Source organism: Pleurodeles waltl, chromosome 3_1, assembly GCF_031143425.1.
Source record: "Pleurodeles waltl isolate 20211129_DDA chromosome 3_1, aPleWal1.hap1.20221129, whole genome shotgun sequence".
Taxonomy (NCBI): domain Eukaryota; kingdom Metazoa; phylum Chordata; class Amphibia; order Caudata; family Salamandridae; genus Pleurodeles; species Pleurodeles waltl.
The window spans coordinates 233,070,193-233,095,182 of record NC_090440.1 but is presented as its reverse complement, the minus strand read 5'-3'; the positions used below and the strand labels follow the sequence as shown (position 1 = coordinate 233,095,182).

The window sequence follows — 24,990 nt, the reverse complement described above, 5'->3', positions numbered from 1 at the left end:
TGAAGTTGATATTATTAGCTTGACTCATGGGGACAGCCTAAGTACTTCAAAAATAATACGGATGATTCTAAATTTGTGTATTTTTTGACATATACTTGTTTCTGTAGTTGTGTATTCTGTTGAGGTTCACATCCAAGAAATTGTTTAGGCAGGGGTCCCTGGCATCCACTAGTGATTAAGTGGACGTCCACTGAAGTCAAAACTTTTGGTTGGGAATCACTGCTCTGATAAATTACGGAGATTTGTTTTTTGTGTTTAAAATATTACCTTGTTACCCAACTATAACGTCACTTTCACCTTTTTCTGTGAATTTCTCTGGGTAGTTCAAATATAAAGTAACTGATTTCTTTTTTTAACATAATACCATACCCAACTGTAACAACAATTTAACCTTTGGTTTTTTCAGTTAATTACTATGTCTTTTTAAAAAAAACAAAGTAACAATATAAAGAGATGTTATCTTAAATAAGGCAGACCTACTGGCTTTGTCAAAGCATAAGAATATTATATAGAAGGCACGCCTATTTGCTTTATCAAAGGATCAACACATCAACATACCCAAAGCAGGGCTACTGGCCTTGTCAGAAAGTCACCACAATATTTTATGAAAAAGCATCATCTAATGCATTCTTTATTAATATACTCAAAACAAACTATAATGACGATAATTACCATATCAATGCATTTTCAATTCATAAACATGTGAGTCTTTTTTAACACTCTTAAGAACACATAATGCTGTCATAAGATAAACCACAAGGGAGTTCCCACTCTCAATGAAGAGCCAAACGCTACAGCCCAGAGTGCTTTGAAAATAATGGTAAGCTCTCCTGCGGTCACGCATTCAATGACACAGGAGACATACTGTTATTTAAAAAAAAAAAAAAAAAATCTGAGAAGCTGCAGTCCTCCCTGCAGCACTCCACAACACTTATCATTGGTGGCACCCCTATCCTACCTAAGGCACCAGCCGAAATGTAATGCTTAAATACAAGCCCATGCAAGGCATTATGGGGCACTCCTAGGCCAAGGAAAGTACAAAATAAAAGAGCGGCCTCACCGCTTCAATACTTCTGCCCTCATTTTCCTTTTTTTAATGTTTTCCTGCTCTTGTCCCACCCGGGGCAAACTAAGACAGTTTAAAAAAAAACAATTTATTGCCAGCACAGGAAGCCCAGTCCTGCGCTGCCAAGCTCCCTTCCCACCTGCTAGCATACACACTTTGAGGGCAGAGAGTGCGATGTGATGTGTACCCTGCTTCCCCTAGCATAGTGAGCGGCACACCACCAAAGAGGGGGGGCTGAGTGGCGGCACCCACTCCCTTCTCTTTGCTTCAGGGTTCTGGGGATAATATTCTAGGCCCCCACAGAACAATACACCAGCCCCTGGGGAGATGTCATGTGTGGGTCCATTTTAGTTAGTTGCTTCGGCACAGTAATAGCTTAGCCTTTGTTGGCAGCCTGTGCCCTTTTACCGAGTTTTTATGTTCTGTTGTTTTTATTCATTTTATTTTCTTCAAACTTTTAGTCATATTGTTTTAATTCCAATATCAGCTGCTATTCTGCGAAAGCATCATAATCAGTACTGTGGATGACATACTTTGCATCATGTTCTTTTCCTCGGAATCACAAGAACGGAATGCGAGGCACACAGAATAATATTTGTACTGCCGGCCCCAAGCCTGCGTAAACAGTCCTACACTTAGGTACATACCTGTGTCAAGCTTCTGTGCATGAACATAAACATGTCCCCTATAAAAACATTTTGTAGGACAAAGAGCATGGGAGGGGGTTCCAGCCAGAATTTTAATCTATGCTGCATGCTGTGTTTCCGACTGACCGCAGACTTAATGTTTCCACAGATCCTGATCTGGAGACTGGCGGCCTGACCTTGTACAGAGGTAACAGAGGTGGGGTGTGCTTATCATGGACACTATACGGACAGATTTGGCTTACATTGCCATGTTCTCGCTTAAGAGCTAGAGATTAGACTCTTAGATAGGAATTGTGTATTCATGTTGTTACAAATATGTTGGGGTTGTTTATATTCACCTCTCTGATTTTCACAATCCTAATTTTATTACTCCTCATTATTCTAATCATTGCAGCTCATGCATTTTATCGTAGATTGCAGTCCTTTACTGAAAACTGTCCTACATCTCTTTTCTTGCCTATTTGTGTGTAAGAGACTTGTATGTGGTTAGAAAAGGATAAGACTTGTTTCCACCATGATTTCCCTGCGGGGTTTTCAGAGTCCATGCAAGGCTGCCACAAATCTCCTTTACCAGTTGGGTTTTCGTGAGGTACTCCTAGTAAATCGGGAGGATTGGGCAGACAGCTGCCATCTGGTGTAGAAGTGACTGGGTTACCTACAACGCAAAGGCGCTGCCGCTCAAAATCCAGCAGTCTTGCTACTTTGGGAGAGTCCTTATGACATGGCACCATCAACAATGGTGTCAGCACTAATTTTACGAATCTCCTTAGTATCTTTGTCTCACACACACTAAAGCTACCCTAAGCACCATTTCACTGAGACGTCTGTGGACTTAGGGGCAATCCTCCTCAGCTAGATAGGGACCCCCGATCTAGGCTGTAGGTTGTTCAAGCTTGAACCATAAAAGGATCTTTTTACCGTTGGTGTTCCCAAACCTTATACCTATTTCCAAATATGGCAAATCCTGTAAACATCAGGGACAACTGGAGACAACCACTCATGCAGTTTCTTTTAGCCAATGGCTTAACAGGAGATAGCGAAGATGTAATATTCACTGTGGAAGCCCACAAAGCATAAAGGATAGAAATATTCTATTCCTGGGTCAACTTTCCTGAAGTAGATGCAAATACACATACATTTCATGCACACTGAACAGTAAACGTTCCACAACAGTACAGCGCTTACCAATACTTAGTGATACCTCTCTCTTATCAAGAACATCAAAACCTATTCAATGGCGCCCTTCCACACTTAGTACAACCCATGAGATTAGGTCCTTTAAGTAAGGATGGACCAACATGGCCAAAACGTGGTACGTATACACCACATCCCAAAGTGCATGCTATGCAAGTAACTGATATACGTACACTTTACAACGAGCTAGTAGCAATATATAGACAAGTATTACAATTTGTAATGCAGACTTTGAACAACGCTGCAGCAAGGGCTGCTCCAGCTGTTCATCAATTAGCCGTGCCAGAAACTAATCCACAAACAGTCCACTCAATAATGGGAAAAGGACCCACAGAATGGGGGGAAATTCAGTTTTGGATTGCACAAAAAATAAACTAGCTGGAAGTAGTGTTTCCCTATACGAGACCCCAAGGTAAACCATGTGCTTGCCATTTTGCATGCTCCCCTCAACAGAAGATTGTAACACTTGGGGTTCATGCTTTGCCCCAATCTGCACTACCACGCATGGCACCCCAACACTTGCCAATTTGACACATTCTCCTCAATTATTTTTAGGCAGCATTAAAGGAGAAGCAGCAGCACCAGCCACTCGCCAGTGGCTCCAACAGGTTCCTCAGCAGGAACAGGAGCGCAAGCTGTCAAAGATTATTTCCGAAACCTATACTAGTATAGGACGGGATAGTCTGAGGTCCAGACATACTAACCCACAACTTCAAAGTACCACCCGTAAGGAAGGTACCAAACAAGCACAAGAAGGTTCTAAAAAACACTGGGATTACTAAAAACAAGATAAAGACAGACAAAGTCAGGGAGCAGATACTCCGCATCCGGAGACCTCTGAAAGAAGATATAATCTCTGAAATAGAGAGACTTTAAAAACTCCTAATGGATACCAATATACTGATACGCATCCCTCTCGTTCCTTTCAGGACACACCACATAAACAGAATGACAGAGTGGGATAGTCTGAAACCCGAAGTAACTGCACAAAGCAAAAGGAGGACTTATGACATTCCTTGGAAGCTTATGTTAAAAAAAGAGGACAAATCACCTCAACAAAAACTCAAATTTAGAAAGAAAAAGGTGGCTGCAATTTCGGTCAAAAATGCCAGCCACGCTGAGAACTTTGCTGAAGAACAGGACATGGGCAAAGACTCTGCTAGACATCGCGGCAGAATCCATGATTTGTCGCCAGATTCTTACAGATCAAATCATCTGGATGTGACAGCAGCTAATGACTTTCTTGTCATAGAGACAGCGGACAGGTGCATCTCCCCATCGGACAAGGCTTATGAACTAAATATCCAAACAGAAGGAGACAGAGTGCACTATTCAAGCCATATTTTGGGAACATTTTAACTGTGATATTTTAACTGGTAGAAAAGGCCACCAGTGTTTGTCTGCACACGCCCACATAGGGGGAGATGTCAATATGCTTTCTTTCTAAGTCCTGGTTCCAGACACAGTAGAGGAAGCCTATGCCTCCGATTGGGCTACAGTGCAGGCTCTCAAGCTGTACCACAACCACGTGGGATGGGATAAAGAATCCCCTACCTTGTAATACCAATCAGATCGTCACCACAGCCTCAACCGCAATATCCTAATAAACATGAGGCCAACGCTCCAGGGAGAGAGATTCTTACACAATTCGAGTACCAGGGAGTAATTGGACCCTGTGTCTCTGCAATGAATAACGCCTTATTCCCTGTTGCCAAACCAGATCATTCATATAGAATAGCCTTCAATTACAGACACTTAAAATGGTCACACATACACTTATGCAATACAAAACACATACAACACTGCACTAATTAAGAATATAGTGCGCAAAACATACAAAACAACCTTGGATATTTCCAACAGATTATCTGCCAGAATATAGCGCCTGAAAGTCAGGATCTAAGTGCTTTTAACTCATTAGGATTGCAGCGTCTCTTTTGCTGTTTACCTCAGGGGTATAAGAACAGCCCTAGGTTGTTTTCAGCCTGAGTAACATCATTAGATTGATCCTGAGGCGTTGTCTTATGTAGATGACGTTTAGCTCAACGATGATGACATCAACATACATGTGATCAAGGTGGATCGAATCGTGCTAGCATTCGCCACCCAGGGCTGCAAACTCAATTTCAAGAAAACAAAAATTGCTATCTTAAGTGTCCTATTTCTGGGACATGAACTGTAAGATGAAGGCAAGAGCCCGACCCGCAAAACCTGCTCCGCTGTAATCAGGCATCGCAGCACACCTGTGACACGGTAGGTGTCTCGGGTGGGACCCCGATGATGAAGCATGCCACCAACTTGGTTGGTGGGTGAGGGGTCTTTTTAACATAACCTAAGTGTGTTTCTTTTCACAATTTTAGTGCTTGGAACATCACATAAGTATGTGGACACACCAAAATAATCTATTGCAAAACTACCTGGGGTTTTGGGGGTGGGTGGCACCTATGTTTTTGGTCCCATGTGCGGCCTTCACCTAGGGAAACCTACCAAACCCAGACATGTTTTAAAAATAGACACCCCAAGGAGTCCAAGGAGGTGTGGCTTGCCTGGATCCCCCAACATTTTCCTACCCAGGCTCCTCGGCAAGATCACCGCTGCAGCACAAATTTCCTGCCACCCAGCGTTCCCCTCAGTCCCAAAAGCAGAGTCAGCCTAAAAGATGTATAAAAGAAAAATATGTTCTTATCAACTCGCTGTGCAATCCCTTCAATCTCTACACGTTGTTGGCATTTTTCTGTTGCAGGCAACTGGGCCACCCACACAAGTGAGGTATCATTTTTATCGGGAGACTTGGGGGAACGCTGGGTGGAAGGAAATTTGTGGCTCCTCTCAGATTCCAGAACTTTCGGTCACCGAAATGAGAGGAAAAAGTGTTTTTTTGGCCAAATTTTGAGGTTTGCAAAGGATTCTGGGTAACAGAAGCTGGTCAGAGCCCCACAGGTCACCCCATCTTGGATTCCCTTAGGTGTCTAGTTTTCCAAAATGCGCAGGTTTGCTCAGTTTCCCTAGGTGCCGGCTGAGCTAGAGGCCAAAATCCACAGCTAGGCACTTTGCAAAAAACAGCTCTGTTTTCTTTGTACAAATGTGATGTGTCCATTTTGTGTTTCCTGTTGCGGGCGCTAGGCCTACCCATGCAAGTGAGGTACCATTTTTACTGGGAGACTTGGGGGAACACAGAATAGCAAAACAAGTGTTATTGCCCCTTGTCTTTCTCTACATTATTTCCTTCCAAATGTAAGTCAGTGTGTAAAAAATACATCTATTTTGAGAAATCCCCTGTAATTCACATGCTAGTATGGGCACCTCGGATTTCAGAGATGTGCAAATAACCACTGTTTCTCAACACCTTATCTTGTGGCCATTTCGGAAATACAAAGGTATTCTTGATATCTATTTTTCACTTTTTATATTTCAGCAAATAAATTGCTGTTTACCCGGTATAGAATGAAAACCCATTGCAAGGTGCAGCTCATTTATTGGCTCTTGGTACCTAGGGTTCTTGATGAACCTACAAGCCCTATATATCCCCGCAACCAGAAGAGTCCAGCTGAGAAAAACTGTATTCTGCTTTCAAAAATCTGACAACGCAGGGAAAGGTTAGAGAGTAAAACGTGGAGAAAACTGGCTGTTTTTTTCACCTCAATTTCAATATTCTTTTATTTCAGCTGTTATTTTCTGTAGGAAACACTTGCAGGATCTACACACAAATGACCCCTTGCTGACTTCAGAATTTTGTCTACTTTTCAGAAATGATGGGGGCGGAGCCAAGATGGCGACCGGGAAGGACGCTTGATTAAGCGCTCCTCTCGGGCTCGCCACACAAATATCTGCGGGGTGCTCCTGGGGCGCCGCTGTAACATCCCTGTGCCGGGATCCGCTTCTGGGGCTGCTTTCCCCTCGCTGGCGGCTCCGGGTGTGATCGGGCAGCCGTGCGGAGGGGCCGCCGCGGAGCGTAATGGAGCTGAGAGCTGCGGCCCCCATTTTGCCGGCCGTGTCGGGCTGGACGCCGCACTGAAGACTGGAAGAGAGGTGGGTGCGCGGAAGCGGGAGCGGCCCACCTCGTGAGGGCGATAAGCCCATATTTTGCCTCGTCCCGCCCCGGGTGCCCCCCCCCCCCTCGCCCGCCTATCGGCCGCTGGAGTTTCCCCCCCTCCCCCCCACCAGGCGCGGGGGCTCCGTGGCATAGCGGCGAGCTAACGGCGGGGACTGCGGGGGCCCCGGGCGGGCGCCGCGGCTTGAGACGAGCGGAGAGACGCGCCTCCCCCTCCGCGAAAGGCCCTGTGGGACCACAACAACGGGCCAGGGGTGAAATAGTTTCACGAGCTGGTCGGGACCCGCTCCCTGGACCACCTAGATGCTACACATGGCTACGAGGCCTGTTGGGCGGCTGTGAACTCGGACGCGCCCTCTTCGGGAGACCGCTGGCGCCGTCTCCCCCTGAGCTGGGATTCTGCGCCAGACTTGGAGGCCCTGACGGTGAGACGGGTGTACGGAGCCTGCGGAGACCGCCGCGAGGGGAACTGGGAGCCATTGCCTTCGCCTTGCACCGACTACCCCCTCCCGCCCACGAGGGGGGATAAAGGACGGGAGACGAATCCTGACGTGGGTCACTGGAGGTGCCTCCCTATCTCGTGCCTGGTGGCGTGGGGCGCCCGTCCCGGGAGTCGTCCCTGGACCTGCAGCTGGATATCGAAGCCACCACAGACGTGGTTCGCGCAGGGTCGGTCCGGATCAAGCTAAGCCATATCCTCTGTTGAATGGCGCCGACCTTCTCCACAGGGTGGAACAGTGCTTAAAGAACTGTGCGAGCCCGCAACACTCTAAGCGAATACACTTGGGAACGCCACTCCTCTACTCCATAACGAAAGAGGACCTAGAGCCTGGAGCTGGCTGCCGACCGGGGGCCCCAGGCACGCGTGTTGACCTAGCGACGGGAGACACCAGACCACCTGAATAAGATCTCACTTAGAGGACCACCAGCAGGGCCGAAACTTCAAAAACTGTGGTCTGCACCGACGTGGCCCCGCGGGGATATGTATGCCCTCCTCGCTTACAGGGCCCAGAGAAAGTAGGTGAGCACGTGATTCTAGGAGGAATCAGGCTGCAACAGATAAGTCAAAATGGCCGGAAGGCCCAAATCAGCTAAAAACCAGGATCGGAACACGCAAGGCCAGGCACCCGGAGATCAGCAGCATACGCCCTCTCTGCAGTCGTTGGAGTCCACGCTCATGTCCCATTCCTCGCAATTCGAGAAAGTACTGCAAGCAATCATGGACACTAAAACCTCACTGGAGACCAGGATAGACACGGTATCGCAAGATCTGAACATCCTCAGAGTAGACCATAGCAAACTATCCGATAAAGTGAAGACAACGGAGGCGGCTCTAAGTGAACTGGCCCCCACGGTAGCGGATAACCAAAAACAAATTCTCCGCCTAGATGCAGAAGTAAAGTCACTGCTGAGAAGAGCAGAGGAGGCGGAGGGCAGATCCCGCCGCAACAACATACGGTTTCTTGGTTTTCCTGAAAAATCACTGGATCAAAGCTCAGAGCTCCTGCTGGAACACTGGTTAATTAAAGAGGTCCTGAATGGAACCCCATCCAAATTCTTCTCAGTGGAAAGAGCATACAGGATCCCCGGACGCCCCCCGACACCGGGCCAACCACTGAGACCGTTGATAGCTAGGTTTCTAAACTTCAGGGACCGGGATACGATACTCTAACAGTTCCGCAGCAAAGGCCCATACAGGTATGAGGACTCGACTGTTCACGCTTATCCAGACTTCACTCAGGAAGTGCAAAGGCAACGTAACTCCTTCACCCAAGTTAAACAATGCCTCCGGGAACACGACATAAAATATGCATTAATGTTCCCCGCTAAATTACGTGTAATAACAGATGATCGCACCCATGTGTTCACCTCACCGGAAGATGCCTGGACGTGGATGCATGCCAAAGGAATCGCCCAACCCCGCGAGGCAGCCAGTACCGACGAGAACTGGTCAATGACGAAACCTAGGAAACGGTCCAAGAGGCACGCCAGGGGTCAACCCACGGTGGAACAGGCTACAGAGGAGAGAGCCAGGGCCCTTAAAGAAACCCCCCTACTAACACAGAATTCCTTTGAGACGCTCAGGACCCAACAAGTGGAAGGCTCGGAATCTGACTCGATCAGTTTGGACTCTACATTAACAGAGGCATTGAGGGGCCCGGAGTTCACCCCCAGGTCCGCAGACACACTCTGAACAAACACTACTGATCTATCCCCCCAGGGGGGACCAACCGCCGCAGCCGGAGTACAGAACTGATCTTTGCGACTTCTTCCTGAGTGGGTGGTCACATCACCTGAACTTATGTATCCTTGCACGTTAACTCCTGGAGATGACTCCTTTATTCATATTGTGTGCGGCTGGAGGCGCGGGGGTGGGGCGGGCGGATGGCCGTGCCCTGGGAGTGCCCCAAGCTAATTGCGGACCGTGTCTGCAGAAGGATGCAAGCCCCTAAAATGAGCCGCATCCGGATAGTATTATTGCTCCCCGCAGACATCCATACGGATACACCTTAGCCCGCACCTAAAATGGGTGTGTAGCCTGTTGCAAGTTCACAGTTGGGGTTGGGATCCAGTTGGGGAGGGAAAGAGGGTAACTATTAGTTTGTGCACTACCGGTCTGCTCACAACACTGGACAGGTGCCCGGAGGTGGGGGGCCCGCCCGCGGGGGCGACGGGGCGGAGGAGACCCAATGGGCCTTCCCGGGATCCAGGGAGCAAGACATTCACTCACAAATTGAATATGGCCCAATCCACAGCCCATAGCGCATACAAATATGACATAGTCACCTGGAACGTCAGGGGACTGGGGACTCCGGGCAAAAGGTCCAGGGTGCACACACGACTCAAACGCCATGGCACACATATTGCAATCCTACAAGAGACTCACCTGCGGGACCCAGACATGCAGGATCTACGCAGTAAATGGGGAGGTCAGATTGTGGGCACATCCTATTCAACCTTTGCGAGGGGGGTACTCATATGGATAGCAGGAAATGTCCCCTTTATCCAAACATCACACAAGATAGATCACGAGGGCAGGTATGTGGTAGTGGAGGGTAAGCTGGACGGCAAACAGTTGTCAATTATAGGGGTATACGCTCTCAATAGCGCACTGCCTGAGTTCCTGAGCACACTCACTCCAGCGTTATTAACGAATCCCGAAACACCCGTCATCTGGGGAGGTGACTTCAACTGCACGCCAGATCCAGCATTGGACAGGTCAAATCCCCCCACACATTCAACTGTCAGTAGACACCTCAGCCGCCCATTATCGACATGGGCTAGTAACATGAGCATCCACCACATATGGCGCATGAAACACCCACGACATAGGGAATATTCATTTTATTCAGCACCACATAAGGTACACACCAGGATAGACTTGATGTGGGGCACCCAGGAGATCTGCACAGGGACCAGTGGAATAGAATACCTAGCCAAGACACTATCAGATCACTCACCGCTTAAAATAGTTTTGGACTGGGGCAGGAAGCGCCAGGCTATCCCAACGTGGAGGCTACAAGTGAAAGCCTTACACGACCCTGCATTCACAGACTCTCTGAGAACAGCGCTAAAACAGTATTGGGAATTAAACACCGGCACCACAAAACTAAGAGCAATGGAGTGGGACGCACACAAAGTGGTGATCCGTGGACATTGTATTTCCACTACATGGGGGGTGAGGCGCACACTCCATGCAGAGGTTAGCAAGCTGGAGAAGAAACTAAGAGCACTAGAAAACGCAGTCGCCCGCAATGAAACGCCATATACGGCTCTGAAGGAAACGCGCGCGGAACATGCAAAGGCTGATGCTACATTACGCCTTCACGATTACAAGCACCACGTGGCTAGGCTACAGTCGGAAGGCGACAGATCTGGTAGGCTGCTTGCATGGCTGCTGCGGGAGGACCGGCGGTGCCCTCCAATCGGGGCGATAGGAACAGGCGCAGGCGCAATAGCTACCACGCAGGCAAAAATAAACGATGTGTTCAGGGAATATTATACACGATTATACACCAAAAGCACATCATGCTCCATCCAACAGCTTGAGTCCTTTCTAGAAGATTCTCCCCTGCCCCAACTAATGCACGTCGACAGAGAGACACTAGAAGCCCCCATCACACTAGGGGAACTCAATAAGGCCCTCGAACAACTACCTAGGAATAAAGCCCCAGGGACAGATGGCCTGCCATCTGAATACTACTCTACTTTTGTGACACATCTTAACACACATCTCCTAAAAACGTTCGAAGAAGCAGGGACCAACGGTATCCTGCCCCCCTCAATGAGAGAGGCAATGATAGTGGTCCTTCCAAAGCAGGGACGCGACCCCACTGACGTCAGGTCTTATAGACCTCTCTCACTGTTGAACCTAGACTGTAAGATACTTGGCAAAATCCTGGCTAACAGACTAGCACCCTACATGCATATCCTGGTACACGATGACCAGAATGGATTCATCCCGAAACGTAACACCTTCCTAAATATTCGGAGGCTACTCAGCGTGATGGGCGACACCCCTCCGACCGCACTCGAGGAGGTGGTGATATCGCTCGACATAGAAAAGGCGTTTGATACATTAGAATGGGACTTCCTGTTTGCCACTATGCAGTTACTGGGTATAGGTCCAAAATTCACAAACTGGGTACGTATTTTGTACACTGCCCCACAGGCTAGGGTGAAGACGGGAGGAGAAATATCAGAAACCTTTCCGATTAGCAGGGGAACAAGACAGGGTGGCCCCCCTCTCCCCCTCCTATTTGCCTTAGCAATGGAACCACTAGCTGCACGCGTCCGTGCAAAAAAAGAAGAATGGGGGGTGTCAAGGAACGGTACTCTCCACTCCATTTCATTATACGCAGATGATGCCTTGATATACATACGCAGAGTGGAGGAGTCGCTGCCCCCAGTGATGTCGCTGCTGTCTGAGTTCGGAAGGGTATCTGGTCTAATGGTTAACTGGGGGAAATCCTGTATATTCCCACTAACCAGCTGGCCCCCTGTGAGGCAAGAAAGTGCCCCAACAGGACATCTAAAATGGTGCTTCGACACATTTAAATACCTAGGGATCAACGTCTACCACAGGGCGGAAGACCTAAGGGATGGAAATCTGGGGAAAGCGGTGTCCTCTGTTAAGAGCTCAATACGCTTCTGGAATAAATTACCACTCTCACCACTGGGTAAAGTAGCTATAGCAAACATGCTGATATTACCTAGACTGTTGTATTATTTTGCGGCCCTACCAATCATTATCCCCAAAAGCTTTTTCGTTGGCTTGAACTCCATTCTACTACAACTGGTGTGGGGCGAGGGCAGAAGGCGGGTTGCACTTACCACGCTGCATCATCCGGTAGCATAGGGTGGACTGGGCGCCCCAAACTTTGAGCTTTACTCTGCGGCCGCACAGCTGCAGTGGATCTTAAATTGGCTCCATAGACCTAGCTCGGCAGAAACTATATGGCTGCAATCCCGACTCCAAGGCGCTCCCATACTAGTTTGGTTGCTGGATAAGCAGATTAAAAGTACATGCACCAACCCGTTGATGATAGTGGCACACACATATTGGAATAAGTATATCCAAAAGGGTGTTAAAAAAACTACCCTACTCACCACTCCTCCCACTGGATCGGCTCCCCGGGTGGGTGGAAGCCGGCTCATATTCACCTACAACTTGGTTAGACGCGTGTATAGGTGCAGTGGGAGACTGTTTTGAGGAAGGGAAATTAATGACCTTCGAAGCTATACAGGCCCTTACAGAGATCAATCCGGGGCAATTCCTGGCATATCACGCGATATGCCATGCAATCAGGAAAACGTGGGCGTCTGGTGACGCAGAGCCTGATATTTCAGTCTCCCTACACCACATGCTGAACTGGGACCCCCAAGGAAAAGCAGTCTCAAACCTTTATAAACTTCTGAACAGACCCCCGGAAGACAACCTGCAGAAAGCTAGGGAGAGGTGGAACATCGTATTGCCCACTCCGATCTCAGGGACAGAATGGCCAAAAGCTATGTGCCACACACGTGAGGTCTCAAGAAACCCCAGATTCCGATATACACAGTTCAATTATCTACATCGGACATACCTGGCGCCGGCCAGGATTAAACGCATGTTCCCCGGATTGGACCCAGCCTGTCCCAGATGCAAAACACCAGCAGCACAGTTCTATCACATGGTCTGGGAGTGCCCGCGGTTACGGGGGGGAATGGGAAGGGGTGGTCACAGCCTTAGCGGAAATCACGGGGCTCAACCTGGACACGAATCCCAAATCCTGTCTACTCGGACTAAGGACAAGGACGAAAAGAAATAAACACTTGCATAGGTTTGTAGATCTAGCGTATGTAATGTACAAAAGATTGATAGCAATGAACTGGAAGGCTCGCAACACGCCTGACTTAAAAGTCTGGCTTGCCCTCACGCTACGCTGGGCTCGCGCTGAGCATCAGGTATTAACAAATTCAGCTCGTAGGGGACTGCGACAAGTGGGCGGTGAGGCCTGGGGCGTCTTAGTGTCCAGGCTAGAAGCCAAAAATGATGAAAGACCCCCCTGAATCACAGACAGCTGCACCCACCTGGAAGGCAGCGGGCCCAGCCCCCGGCAGAAAGGCAATACTATACTTGGGGACGCATACATATCCATCATCAAGGCCTCGCCAACACTGATAGCACAGCAGCCCCCCCCCAATGCATGCATGCCACAGCACCAAAAGGCCTGCACACTCAATCGACAGACACCAGCACTATGACCCATTGGGCCAGATCCCTCCACCTTGCCCCCCCCCCCCTTCCTTGCTTCCTCTGCCCCCCACCCTCATCCGTGTGGCGATGAGGGCCCCTGTCACCAGTGGTAATAGAATCGCATTGCAAATGTACGCCTCGCCATATGTGGCGGCAACTTCTGAAGTGTTGGGTAGAATTAGCGAACCGGGAAGTGCACACAAGTTCTTAGTAGTTTGTTATATATATTGACCTTAATATGGGAGAGCCAGACGACAGACTGTAACCAATGACAAATTGCTATTAATGACTTTTACATGCAAGAAAATGTATGGCTTGTGTTTTGAAAAACCAATAAAAACATGTTTAAAAAAAATATATACTTTTCAGAAATGTTTAGCTTTCTGGGATCCAGCATTGGTTTCTCACCCATTTCTGTCACTAGCTGGAAGGAGGCTGAAAGCACAATTTTTTTTTTAAATGGGGTACGTCCCAGTAAAAAGTCAAAGTTGTGTTGAAAAAATGGGGTTTTCTAATTCAAGTCTGCCTGTTCCTGAAAGCTGGGAAGATGGTGATTTTACGACCGCAAACCCTTTGTTGGTGCCATTTTTGGGGAAAAACCATGAGCCTTCTTCTGCAGCCCTTTATCCCATTTTTTTTTTCAACGAAATTTTCGCTTTATTTTGGCTAATTTCTTGGTCTCCTTCAGGGGAACCCACCAAGTCTGGGTACCTCTAGAATCCCTCGGATGTTGGAAAAAAAGGACGCAAATTTGGAATGGGTAGCTTATGTGGAGACAAAGTTATGAGGGCGTAAGTGCGAAATGCCCTAAATAGCCAAAGAAAAGGCTCGGCACAGGAGGGGAAAAGGCCTGGCAGCGAAGGGGTTAAAGATCCACTTTCCGTATAACATTGCTCTAAGAGTTCCGCTGACTTAAAATTCAAGTACTGCCAAAACTATTCCAGTCACTTTCTAAATTGTTTAAACTATTACCAAAACTTGAAATTGTCGGTTCTCATCTAGGTAGCCAGTGCGGTGTTGCTTACAGATCCAAATGCACAGAGGTAGGGAGCTGAAGACCACTAACCATATTTGCCACTGCTCTTATTTTTGCACCAGTTTATTTATGCACTACAGTATTCACATAAGATAAAAAAATTCAATCTTACAGCCAGGAACAGTTTCTTGCAACATTTCCGGATTATAGACAGCCTGTGGGTAATGTGGGAACCTATAGAGCCACGGTTACACTTAACTGTGCACTTGTTGTCCGAACACAGGTCTTATAAGAATAGAAATTCTATTATCTAACTCCTGCATGATACTTTGCTTTGTTCAATAATGTCTTTACATATAAAGATCATTCATTAAACTAAGAGTTAATATTTCTCATCAAAAAATATATCTGTACTCCAAACAGGGACAAAATATACATTATAGTTAATATTTCTCTCACTCAATACATTTCGTGTTTTCTGATTTTTCTTCATCAAAAAATATAACTGTACTCCAATATAGGAACAAAATATACATTATCATAAATTATTTTCACATTATCACCATAAACTTTAACAAATACCGATATTTCTTAAATAACTGCTCAGTTACTGCTCAGCCCTGTGCAACCATAGTTGGGGTTTATTGTTCCAGGAACACCGCTACCTTCATGATGGTTCCACCATTACTAGAACTTATATACTTTACGTCAGTCAATTTCTTACCTCTTTGAGATATGCTTTCTATTCAACTTATAACATTAGTTATAGTTTTCATATTCTAAATGTAACATTTCAAATTCAGCTGATCCTTTAATCCTATGACCGTCAATGTACTCATTTTCTGTATCTAATAAAGTTCATGCCGTATCAAAATTCAACGTCACCTCCTCTACAGTTTTACTAATATTTTCAACTACTTGCGATTTAATTTGACAAATCACACCTTCACCTGCTAAAGTGTGCTGCTAATGGTGATTTCCACTTTTCAACCTTGTGGCAATTTTAAACTCTGTTACTCTTAAAGTAATTTTCTTTGTGTCTTACTCTTCCCCCTACCTCCTCACCCTACCCCAGCACTTTAATTTATTTATAAACACAGAATTCAGTATCACATTATGAAATACTTCAAATTAATTAATTCTCCTGTTTAAGGGAGATAGTTTTATTGCAGTACGTTTGAAACATTTGTTCTAGATGTAAACAAGCCATGAGCTTATTCTGGCTTTCATAGACTTTTGTGTTTTTCTGCTACTGTTTTCTCCAAAGGGATCAATGTTTACTTCAAATTTCTTGCTATTTTGAATGAGTAAATTGATTCAAATGAGCAAGAAAATTGAAGCAAATATTGATTCCCTCCGGAGAAAGACATAATCTCATAATTGTCTGTCTCACTATATACCACTGTCTCCAAACCCTGGTTTTATTAGTTGTGAGCTCTGTGCAACTTCTGATGTAACCTGAGAGTAGAAACAACCAGAAATGCCAACAAAACGCCATGAAAATACAAATATTAAGATATTTTCAAACCAAGAGTTAATGTGGGCTAATTGAACTTACCCCCGCACAGTTCCCATCTCTTGGTAATTCACTTGGATAAACTTGCCAAAGCGACTTGAGTTGTTGTTGTGAGCAGTCTTTGCATTTCCAAAAGCCTGTTAGGAAGAAAAAAGTGTGTTAATTAAAATTGCTCAGGTGTGCACATGTTTGAGTGGAATCTACTTTAAGACTGGATTTGCAATTGGCATGCATTAAAAAAAAAATCACATGGTGCAATTAGAAACTAAATTAATTCACTCAAAATCTCAGGCTGGGAAATGTCATGCTGACATGGTGAAGGCAGCTAGGTGCAGGTTCAAAGTTGAACACTTAAAAACAGGTAGTTAATCATAATGTTAAGACGAGATCAGCTTGAAAATAGAAGATGTAGATCCAGATGGATACACAGATGCACACGTAGCATCATTCTCACAAGGCACCATACATACAGCAGACATTAAAATCATATGAATATTTGTCACCAAAAACTGCAAATGTTTATGGTAGGTGTCAATTTAAGAGTGACTTGTGACCAATTAAGCTGCACATGTGCTTGTATGGTTTCACAATTTTATGCCATTTTTTTTTAAACATCAAATCACTACCCCTCTTGATCAGTTTTATTCAACTAGCAATTAATGCCTTTTAATCCAACATCTCGTGCTAAACCCACATCTTGGGTTGAAGATCGTTACCACAGCTTTTACTATCTGTCCAGTATTAATTGATGAAAGTATCGCTGAAAGTATCGCTCTACCATAAAACTAAACATTAGCTTGTGCGCCAAATGTTTCTTAGGGCCTGATTTACAATCTGGTGGATAGGTACTCTGTCCCAACTCGGGTGGATAACTTGTCCGCCGTACTATAAGGGTCATAGGATGTAATGCACTTGTAATAAGGTGCACAGAATATCCTTCATGCATGTAACAGAGAACCCATCCACCAAACTAAATCAGGCCCTACTTTTAGGTATTTTAATTGAGGATTCCTTCTTGGCAAATAGGAGTCAGGTAGCCAGGTCACATAGGCTAGAGGTTGCAGGTTTATTTAAAAGGTTAGAGCAGGGATGTGGAATTCCTATCGCCCCATCCGGGACATATTGTTTGGGGTCAAGGGCAACACGTTTTCATGTTTATTTTGTCATTGGGACAAGTAGGCCCAACCCCCTGCAGCACAAACCCCTTTGGCTGACAGTTTACAGAGAAGGGAACTGCCTGCAGTTGAGGTAATATGTGTTACCATATGTTTATGCTGTTTGAACTTGTATTTATGTTCCATTAATGAAAAGCCTTCATTATTAGGTTGTGCGCTGTAAACAAACTTTTTTAAGTCACACTGCACCACTGACAGTGGTTCCAGTTAAAAAAAAAAAAAAGTGTGCACACATGTTTGAAAAGTTTAACAATATGAGGCTAAGTACAATGCTCCCGGAAGGCTCTCTGCTGAGATGCAAATGTTTGCAGAAGCTTGTAAGCAAGAGTGATGATTCTTTGCTTTCAAAATAAAATGTAAGTAGGAAAAAAAAAACATTTTGCTACTATGAAATTTTAGGTGCTTTCTTTTAAGTGTCATTTAGTAAAATGTGTTGATGCATGCTAGTATTTCCAAAAAATATTCCTAATGTAAAATCATTGTAACCATGTTCAACAAGATTATAGGATGCATGAAAATAAACAAGCACTGGCAAAGCAAAAAGATCCAACATTTTTTGTGAGCCTTTTGGTTTTGTCAATGTGTGTCTTGTTTTGACATGTCTTTTGTAACACTTGTTGTGGGAGCTGCCAGGCCCTAGCCATTATAACTAACACTGGCAAATAGAAAAAAGGTTTTTTTGGCTCAAAAAGCACACATTGCACCAGTGGCGTGACAAAGGCCTTGCAGCCCCCTTCAAGGGTACTCCCTCAGCACAGCACCTGCCCTGAGTGAATCTGGATGGGGGCCTTCATGGTCTTAGCGGTGGTGGTGGTGCGAGGGGGGCCTTCAGTTTTGTTACGCCACTGATTGCCACAGTAGTTCCTGGCACTGAACAAAACTACTTTGGGTGCAAATATGCTCCTTGTAGAAGAGCAGGATGCGATCTCTCACAGTAAAGCCAGGCGATGGAGAGATAAATAGAAGTTTAATCCAAATAAAATGTCTTTGTTAACACCAGACCTAAACAGGGACCCAATTCTGAAAGAAAGCCACAAAAGTGCACCCATGGTATATGTCTTTGAATTAGTGGCTTTCATGAATTCACAAGAACTTACAGACGTAGACCAGGAAATCGTATTCCTAGAAAAATGTTTGTGAATTGTATTTTAGCACAAGCAAATATGCATGAGTAGATTAGCTCATGTGAAAATCTATTGAGCGTTTACAAGTTCACTTTCCCTCCAACCACTTTTTTCCCCCAACCCTAGACGAACTTCTACTTCTGCCATTGTCAGGAGTAAATTTCCAACCTTTCTCATTATGGGAAAAGATTAGAGAAGAGCTGGCGAGAATCCTTAAAGCATGCAAGTTAGTAGGTTTGTAGACTCAAAGGCATTCCAGCCCTGGAACTATTGCTTACTGCTTCCTCCAGCCCCAGTATGTAGATCTGCAGAAAGGTGGCAATATAAGGAAATTACTATAGTAGGGATTGAAATTGCAAGTATTCAAGCCCTATTATAGTAGTAGCCCTGTCATAATCAGAGAGGCTATTTTCAGAGCTCTTACATAATGAGATTGCTGCCATAATTTGTCGCAGCACTACATGGAACCAAAGGGACAAGTAGATTTTTTACAGTACAAGTAGATTTAAGAAGCAACCTGTCCCATGGACAAGTAGATATTTTATTCAATATCACACCCCTGATACAGAATACGTTACAAGTAACTCCACCCGATCGGGCCTTTTGCGATCGCAAAAATGCATTTTGGTATGTATGAATCTCAATTTGCGATTTGGTAACTTGTTACCGAATCGCAAATTGGGAGTGCGACTACATACTGATTCGGTATTAGGAAGGGGCGTGTCAAGGGCCTCCCTTCCTAATACCAAATCGCAGAGGTATGTATTAATGTTTTGTGACCGAAATGCAGTCGCAAAACATTCACATTTTACAAGCTACTTCAAGTATGTGTTAACCCACTGGCAAACGGGAAGGGGTCACCAAGGGACCCCTTCCCCTTTGTGAATGCATGCAAAAACATTTTTTAAGTGCAGGCAGTGGTCCAATGGACTTTTCATATTTCTTTTTTAAACGCATCCTGTTTTCCTTTAAGAAAAACGAAACGGGCTGCATTTAAAATAAAAAATAAATAAAAAAGGTTTGCTTTATTTAAAAGTAATCACAGACATGGTGGTCTACTGAGTCCAGTAGGCCACCATCCCTGTGATTGTAGCCATTCACATGAATATTAATGAGGTAGGTTGATTTGCGAGCCGTTGGGAATCGCTAAATTCAAATTCAAATAGTGATTACCTTATTGAGATTCGCAGACAATCACAATTAGGTAATCGCTATCCAGATAATTCATACATCTGGCCCCATATGTACAAGCCCTTCCACAAACCTATTTACATTAGGGACTTAAATAAAGAGGGCTGGTCAGGCAGCTGCAGGGAGGTGGAGCGAGTTAACCTTTAAGAGCGCCCAGAGTAGAGCCCTGCTGGGCAAGAGTAAGAATGAAGAGCAGAATATCAGAAAGAGGTCGCCAAGATAACTTTACAGACTTGGAAGGAAGGTCAAAAGCTATCAATTTCCACACAAGGACACAGGGAGTTGACAGGTTTGGGTGAAGGAACCTCCTCTGCTGCTGCAACAGAAGATCCTCCCGAAGGGGCAGCCTGATCAGAGAATCAATGCTCATTTTCAGAATCTTGGGATGCCAGACTCTGTGCCCAGTCTGGAGCCACAAGGATGACTTGGGCCTGGTATTTCTTGATCTTCTTGAGAACTCTGGGCAAATGTGGCATGGGCAGAAAGGCCTACAGGAGGCCTGAACTCCACTCAAGAGAAAAGCGTCTCTGAGCAAAAGCCGCCTTGGAAACTCCAAAGTGCAAAGCTGCTGACATTGCGCTGACATTCTGTGCTCTCTTCGGAGGTGAGCAGACCTCACCAAGTCTCTGCCCACTGCTGAAAGACTCCTTGTGCCATTTGTGCCCAGCTAGGCATCGACAGGAGAGTTTGTCCGCCCTGGCGCTCATAGAACCTGCCAGTTGTCAAGGACCTCTGCTGCGGGCTTCGCCACCACTGTTTAAGATGCTCTCTGTCATGGTGGGTGGAGAGAGCAAGACAGTATCTGGAGAGACGTCCATCTAAGATTGGATCCATGAGACCCCATCAGAGCCGAGGCCAGAGCTGTCAGAGTGGAACCTGATGGGGCCTCCTCTGACCCCACAAAAGTTAAAGCCTGAAGCTCATTGATATATCTAAGAGAGGTGACTGTGACAAAGAAATGCCATCTTCCAGGAGAGAAATTGAAGGAAGCACAAATGGAGGGGATCAAAGAGAGGGACTCATGAGTCTAGTGAGTACAATGATGAGATTCCACACAATGGCCAGGGGACCAGTAGAGGAAAGACTCTTTTTAGACCCTTTATAAAGGCTTTCATAACAGGGATCCTGAAGAGGGACATGAGTTGTCTATTTTGAAGGTAGGCAGCTACTGCATGCATAATGGAGCCAGATAAAAGTGTATGCTAGATCACAGGTCTGTAGGTGTAGGAGGTAGAAGACAATGTCCTGGACACAAGTTGCTAAAGTGTCAATGCGTTCGAGAGGCAATCGTAAAAATAGTTTTCACTTTGCAGCGAAGCAAGCACAAGTGATGGACCTGCGTGCCTTCTTAAGAATGTTGATGCATTTTGGAAGACGGTTAAGATAACTAAACTCTAAGACCTCAGAAGCCAAATAGCAAGATTGAGTGTCCTGGGGTCGGGTCCCTATTTTCTCTATTGTTCTGCATTAGAAGATCTGACCTGGTGGGGAGCCTCTCATGTGGAACCACCGCAAGTTTGAGCAGTGTGGTGAACCAAGCCGGTCTGGCCCAAGTGGGAGCCACCAGGATGAGGGTTGGGGGACATTCGCTGAAGCCTTCAAACCACGAACGGAAGAAGTGGGAGAGGCGGAGAAATGACAAATTTCTGTGACCAGTTCATCCATAGTGCATTGCCCAAGGATTGTGGTTACCTGGAGGCAAAAAGCTTGGGCAGTTTGTGCTTTCTGCAATGGTGAAGAAGTCTATGTTGGGGAATCCCTACCAACAGACGTACGGGAGTGTCTTGCAGATTGAGTGCTCACTCATTGACTTGTTGCCGCATCCTGTTGAGGAGGTATGCAAAACTGTTGTCCACAGCCGAAGGCACTCTGCCAGCAGATGGACCCTGTGGCTTAGTGCCCACTGCCAAAGGCCCCTAGTCTAAAGCCGACAGTCAAGAAGAGCGACTGCCTCCTTGTTTCTGTAGATAGTACATGACGGTTATGTTATCCATTTGGATGAGGACCGCTTTGCCCACAATGTGGCGCCAGAAGGCCTTCTGCGCTAGGTGGACGGTTAGTAGCTCCAGGTAACTGAGGTGGTGGACTCTGGTGCCTTGGTTCCCACGGTCCTTAAATGGTGAGATCCTGTAAATGCACCACACCACGTGAGGGAATCGTCCGTTGTAATGGTAATCTGCAGACCCAGGTCAAAAAAGTGCCACCTCTGCAACAGGTTGTTGGTGTTCCACCACTGTAGACACCAGTGACCCTCCGCATGAGACCATTCTTGCAACAGGCCATGTGTAACCTGGCGTTGGGGAAATGTAAGAGGCCATCATGCAACAGAAGCGCATGACCGTTCTGACTGTGACTTGTTGATGTGACTGAAAAAGAGGGAGCAACACTTGCAAGGACTGCACTGTTGCAGGACTAGGCTATGCCTTGTCCACGGAGTTGAGGACTGCCCCTACATAAGACTGGATTTGAAGGAGCTGGAGTGGGACTTAGTGGAGTTGATGGTAAACCCCAACTCATGTAAGAGGTTTATAGGGGCCTGAGTAAGTGCAAGACACTGCTGCTGGATTACGCTTTTGGCTGCTGCTAGATTACGCTCTTGATCAGTCAATCGTCTAGGTAAAGGAACACATGGATGCCCTGTTGCCACATGTGTGAGGCTACCACTGCTATACACCTCAAACATCCTGTGGATGGCGGTAACATCGAACAGCAGCACCTTGAACTGATAGTGTTTACCACTTACCACAAACCAGAGGTAGCGACTGTGCACTGATCAATTGGGATGTGCAAGTAGGCGTCTAAGATTGAGGGTAGTCATGAAGTCGCCTTTTTGCAGTAACAGAATGACATCCTGTTGATCGACCCATAAGGAAATGTTCCTACAGGTTGTATTTGTTAAGAGGCCTGAAAGACCCACGATGTGTAGGTGTTTGGCCCATGACATTGTCAGTCTCTGTTTTTTTTTTTTTTTTTCTCCACCTTCTTATCAGTCTGTGGACTTAAGAGGTGCTCTCTATAAAAAGGGCAGGTTGAGGAGATGCTGTTGAACGTCAGGCTTGAAGCTGAAGTCATACAGCCATGCGTATCTGTTGCAATGTCAGCAGCATCAAGGGCATATCTGATGGTGGTATTGGAAATGAGCTGGCCTTCAGCGATTAGCTCATAGCCCTTAATGCTGTACTCATCTGGGAGATGACGGAGGAGCTCCTCCATCTCATCCCAGTGAGCCCAGTCATAACGTGAAAACAAACCAATGGAATTGGCAATGCGCTATTTGTAGGCAGATTGCGCAACACCATTGCAAGCTGTGTCACTGGTTTGCTTTCCCATTCGGGAGGGAGTGCATTGCCAGTGCTCGGCCCATTAGCTCGTTTGCAGGTAGTGTGAACTACCAATGAGTCTGGGTCAGAGAGAGAAGCCTTATATTTCTTGTCAACCCTAGGGGGTGACTACCCAAGTTTTAACTGTCTCTCTAAAAATATACAGCGCCAGTTTAAGCATCCCCTTCAATATTGATAAGTACTGCATAGACCACTCGGAGGAAGAAAGAGCTTCCAATAGAAAACCCTCCTCAGTGACATCCCTGTGTATCTCCACCTTATGGAACTTTGCTGCCCTCCCAAGGACCTCCTGACAGGAGGTAGTGTCATCCGGTGGGGAGAGATGGGCAGGATATAAGTCGGAGTTTGTTTTCCCTGGATAAATCTACGTCATACATGTCCCATGGATTATCCTGTGGGTGCATGTCATATGGGTCCCCTGGGTCTATTTGGCTGTGTTCTCAGAAACCAGAGTGTGGTGACCTGTGTGGAGTGAAAGAAAGGGGGTCAGTAGTGTGAAATGAAGGAGTGGTAACAGGCGGGGGGAGGTTGTTGAGGCAATGGCAGAGGGCTAGAGGCCTTATAATGTCACTTCTGGTGCTTGGGCCACAGCGGAAGATCGAGGGCTTCCTCAAAGTTGAGTTTCTTCTTCATCCATCTGCGGTCACTGCTGCTGGCTAGACGAGAATTCTGCCAGTGTGGGGATGAATCAGGATGTGACTTTTGTGCACACTGAGTTCCTCCGGCAGCCTCTGAAGAACAGGTTCAACAAAGCTGATGGAAGACGTCTGTTTTAACAAAAGGATTTCGGTACAGGCACGTAGTTCACAGGCACCGAGGTGGTGGTGGTCGGCACAGAGTGAGTCGGCTTTAAGATTTTCTTTGGCGCTGAGCCAATGCTGGGTGTAGGATATGAAGCAGGTATTCTACACTGACCATGGCCTGGTGACAGTGGCAGACCGGAAACCTGTTGGGCTTTGAGATCGGATGCCTGGCCCATGGGCTTGGGCTGCTCGGAATAAGAGCGGTGACAAGGGGATTGGGTAGGGTGGTTCATACTCACTGCATGTTTAGCAGGCGGCAAGTCTTTGATCGCCAGGTTGGAACCAGAGCTGGTTTTTAGGCGAGAAGGCCTGTGCTCACCCTTGAGGTCCTGGCTGTCAAGAGGTCTGAGGTGGCATTGCAGGATCTTCGCAACATACAGCCCAAAGGCATTGAAGAGTGCTCTTCCAGCAGAAGTAGCGGCAGGCTTCACAGGAGGCCTCATTGTGCTCAAGACAGAGGCAGATGTTGCAGACCTGGTGAAGATCGGACCAGGGGTACATGGTACGACACTGTAGACAGTATTGGTATGGTGTCCGCTGCATCAAAGGCAAGACAAGCTTGCCATGGAGATGGCAAACGGGGAGGCCCTGAAGGGCAAGGCCCCAACAGGGGCATCGAAGTTGTCTCAAATCCCAACAAAGCAACGTTTCGAGTCGATGTGATAAAGTGGACAGCAATAGCAAACAATACAAGCGGAAGGGAGAGGAAACGAGAAGATCGGAAGAAATCTTGGCAATTGCACTAATCCGGAGCTCAGTTACACACATCTGAGCTCGATGGCAGAAAGAAAATAATCTATCAATGGAGCTGATGTCCATGCACATTACCAGCAATAGGTGAAGTGACTGTACCTCGTGACTCGAGAAGACTTATTCGAAGAAAAACAACTTGTACACATCTGAGCCCAAACCTAGATGGCAGGACTATGCACAAAATGTGGATCTACACATGCCTCAAACAATAATTTCAGTGAATTTCAACAATTTACAGAACTAATGAAAAATAAGATACAGGTGGAATATATGAAAAGCCATCTGTACTACATAGCTGGAGGAATATGGGTAAAAAATGGAAATAGACAGCTAAGAAATAATACTGCACAACTGAGGTGGTTATTAGTTAGATATATGAATGATAAGTCGAGAAGTAGGAAGATTCTGAAGGAC

At 46.2% G+C, this 24,990-nt stretch overlaps 1 protein-coding gene across 7 annotated transcripts in view; it reads right to left on the bottom strand.

Moving 5' to 3' along the window:
* Positions 1 to 24,990, bottom strand: part of MYO9A (myosin IXA) — a 1,132,274-nt gene that overhangs the window by 899,964 nt on the left and 207,320 nt on the right. For all 7 annotated transcript variants that reach the window (XM_069222286.1, XM_069222289.1, XM_069222284.1 and 4 more), the window contains exon 3: positions 16,232 to 16,326. In XM_069222286.1, the coding sequence (XP_069078387.1) occupies positions 16,232 to 16,326 (95 nt within the window). The remainder of the gene's footprint in view (positions 1 to 16,231; positions 16,327 to 24,990) is intronic.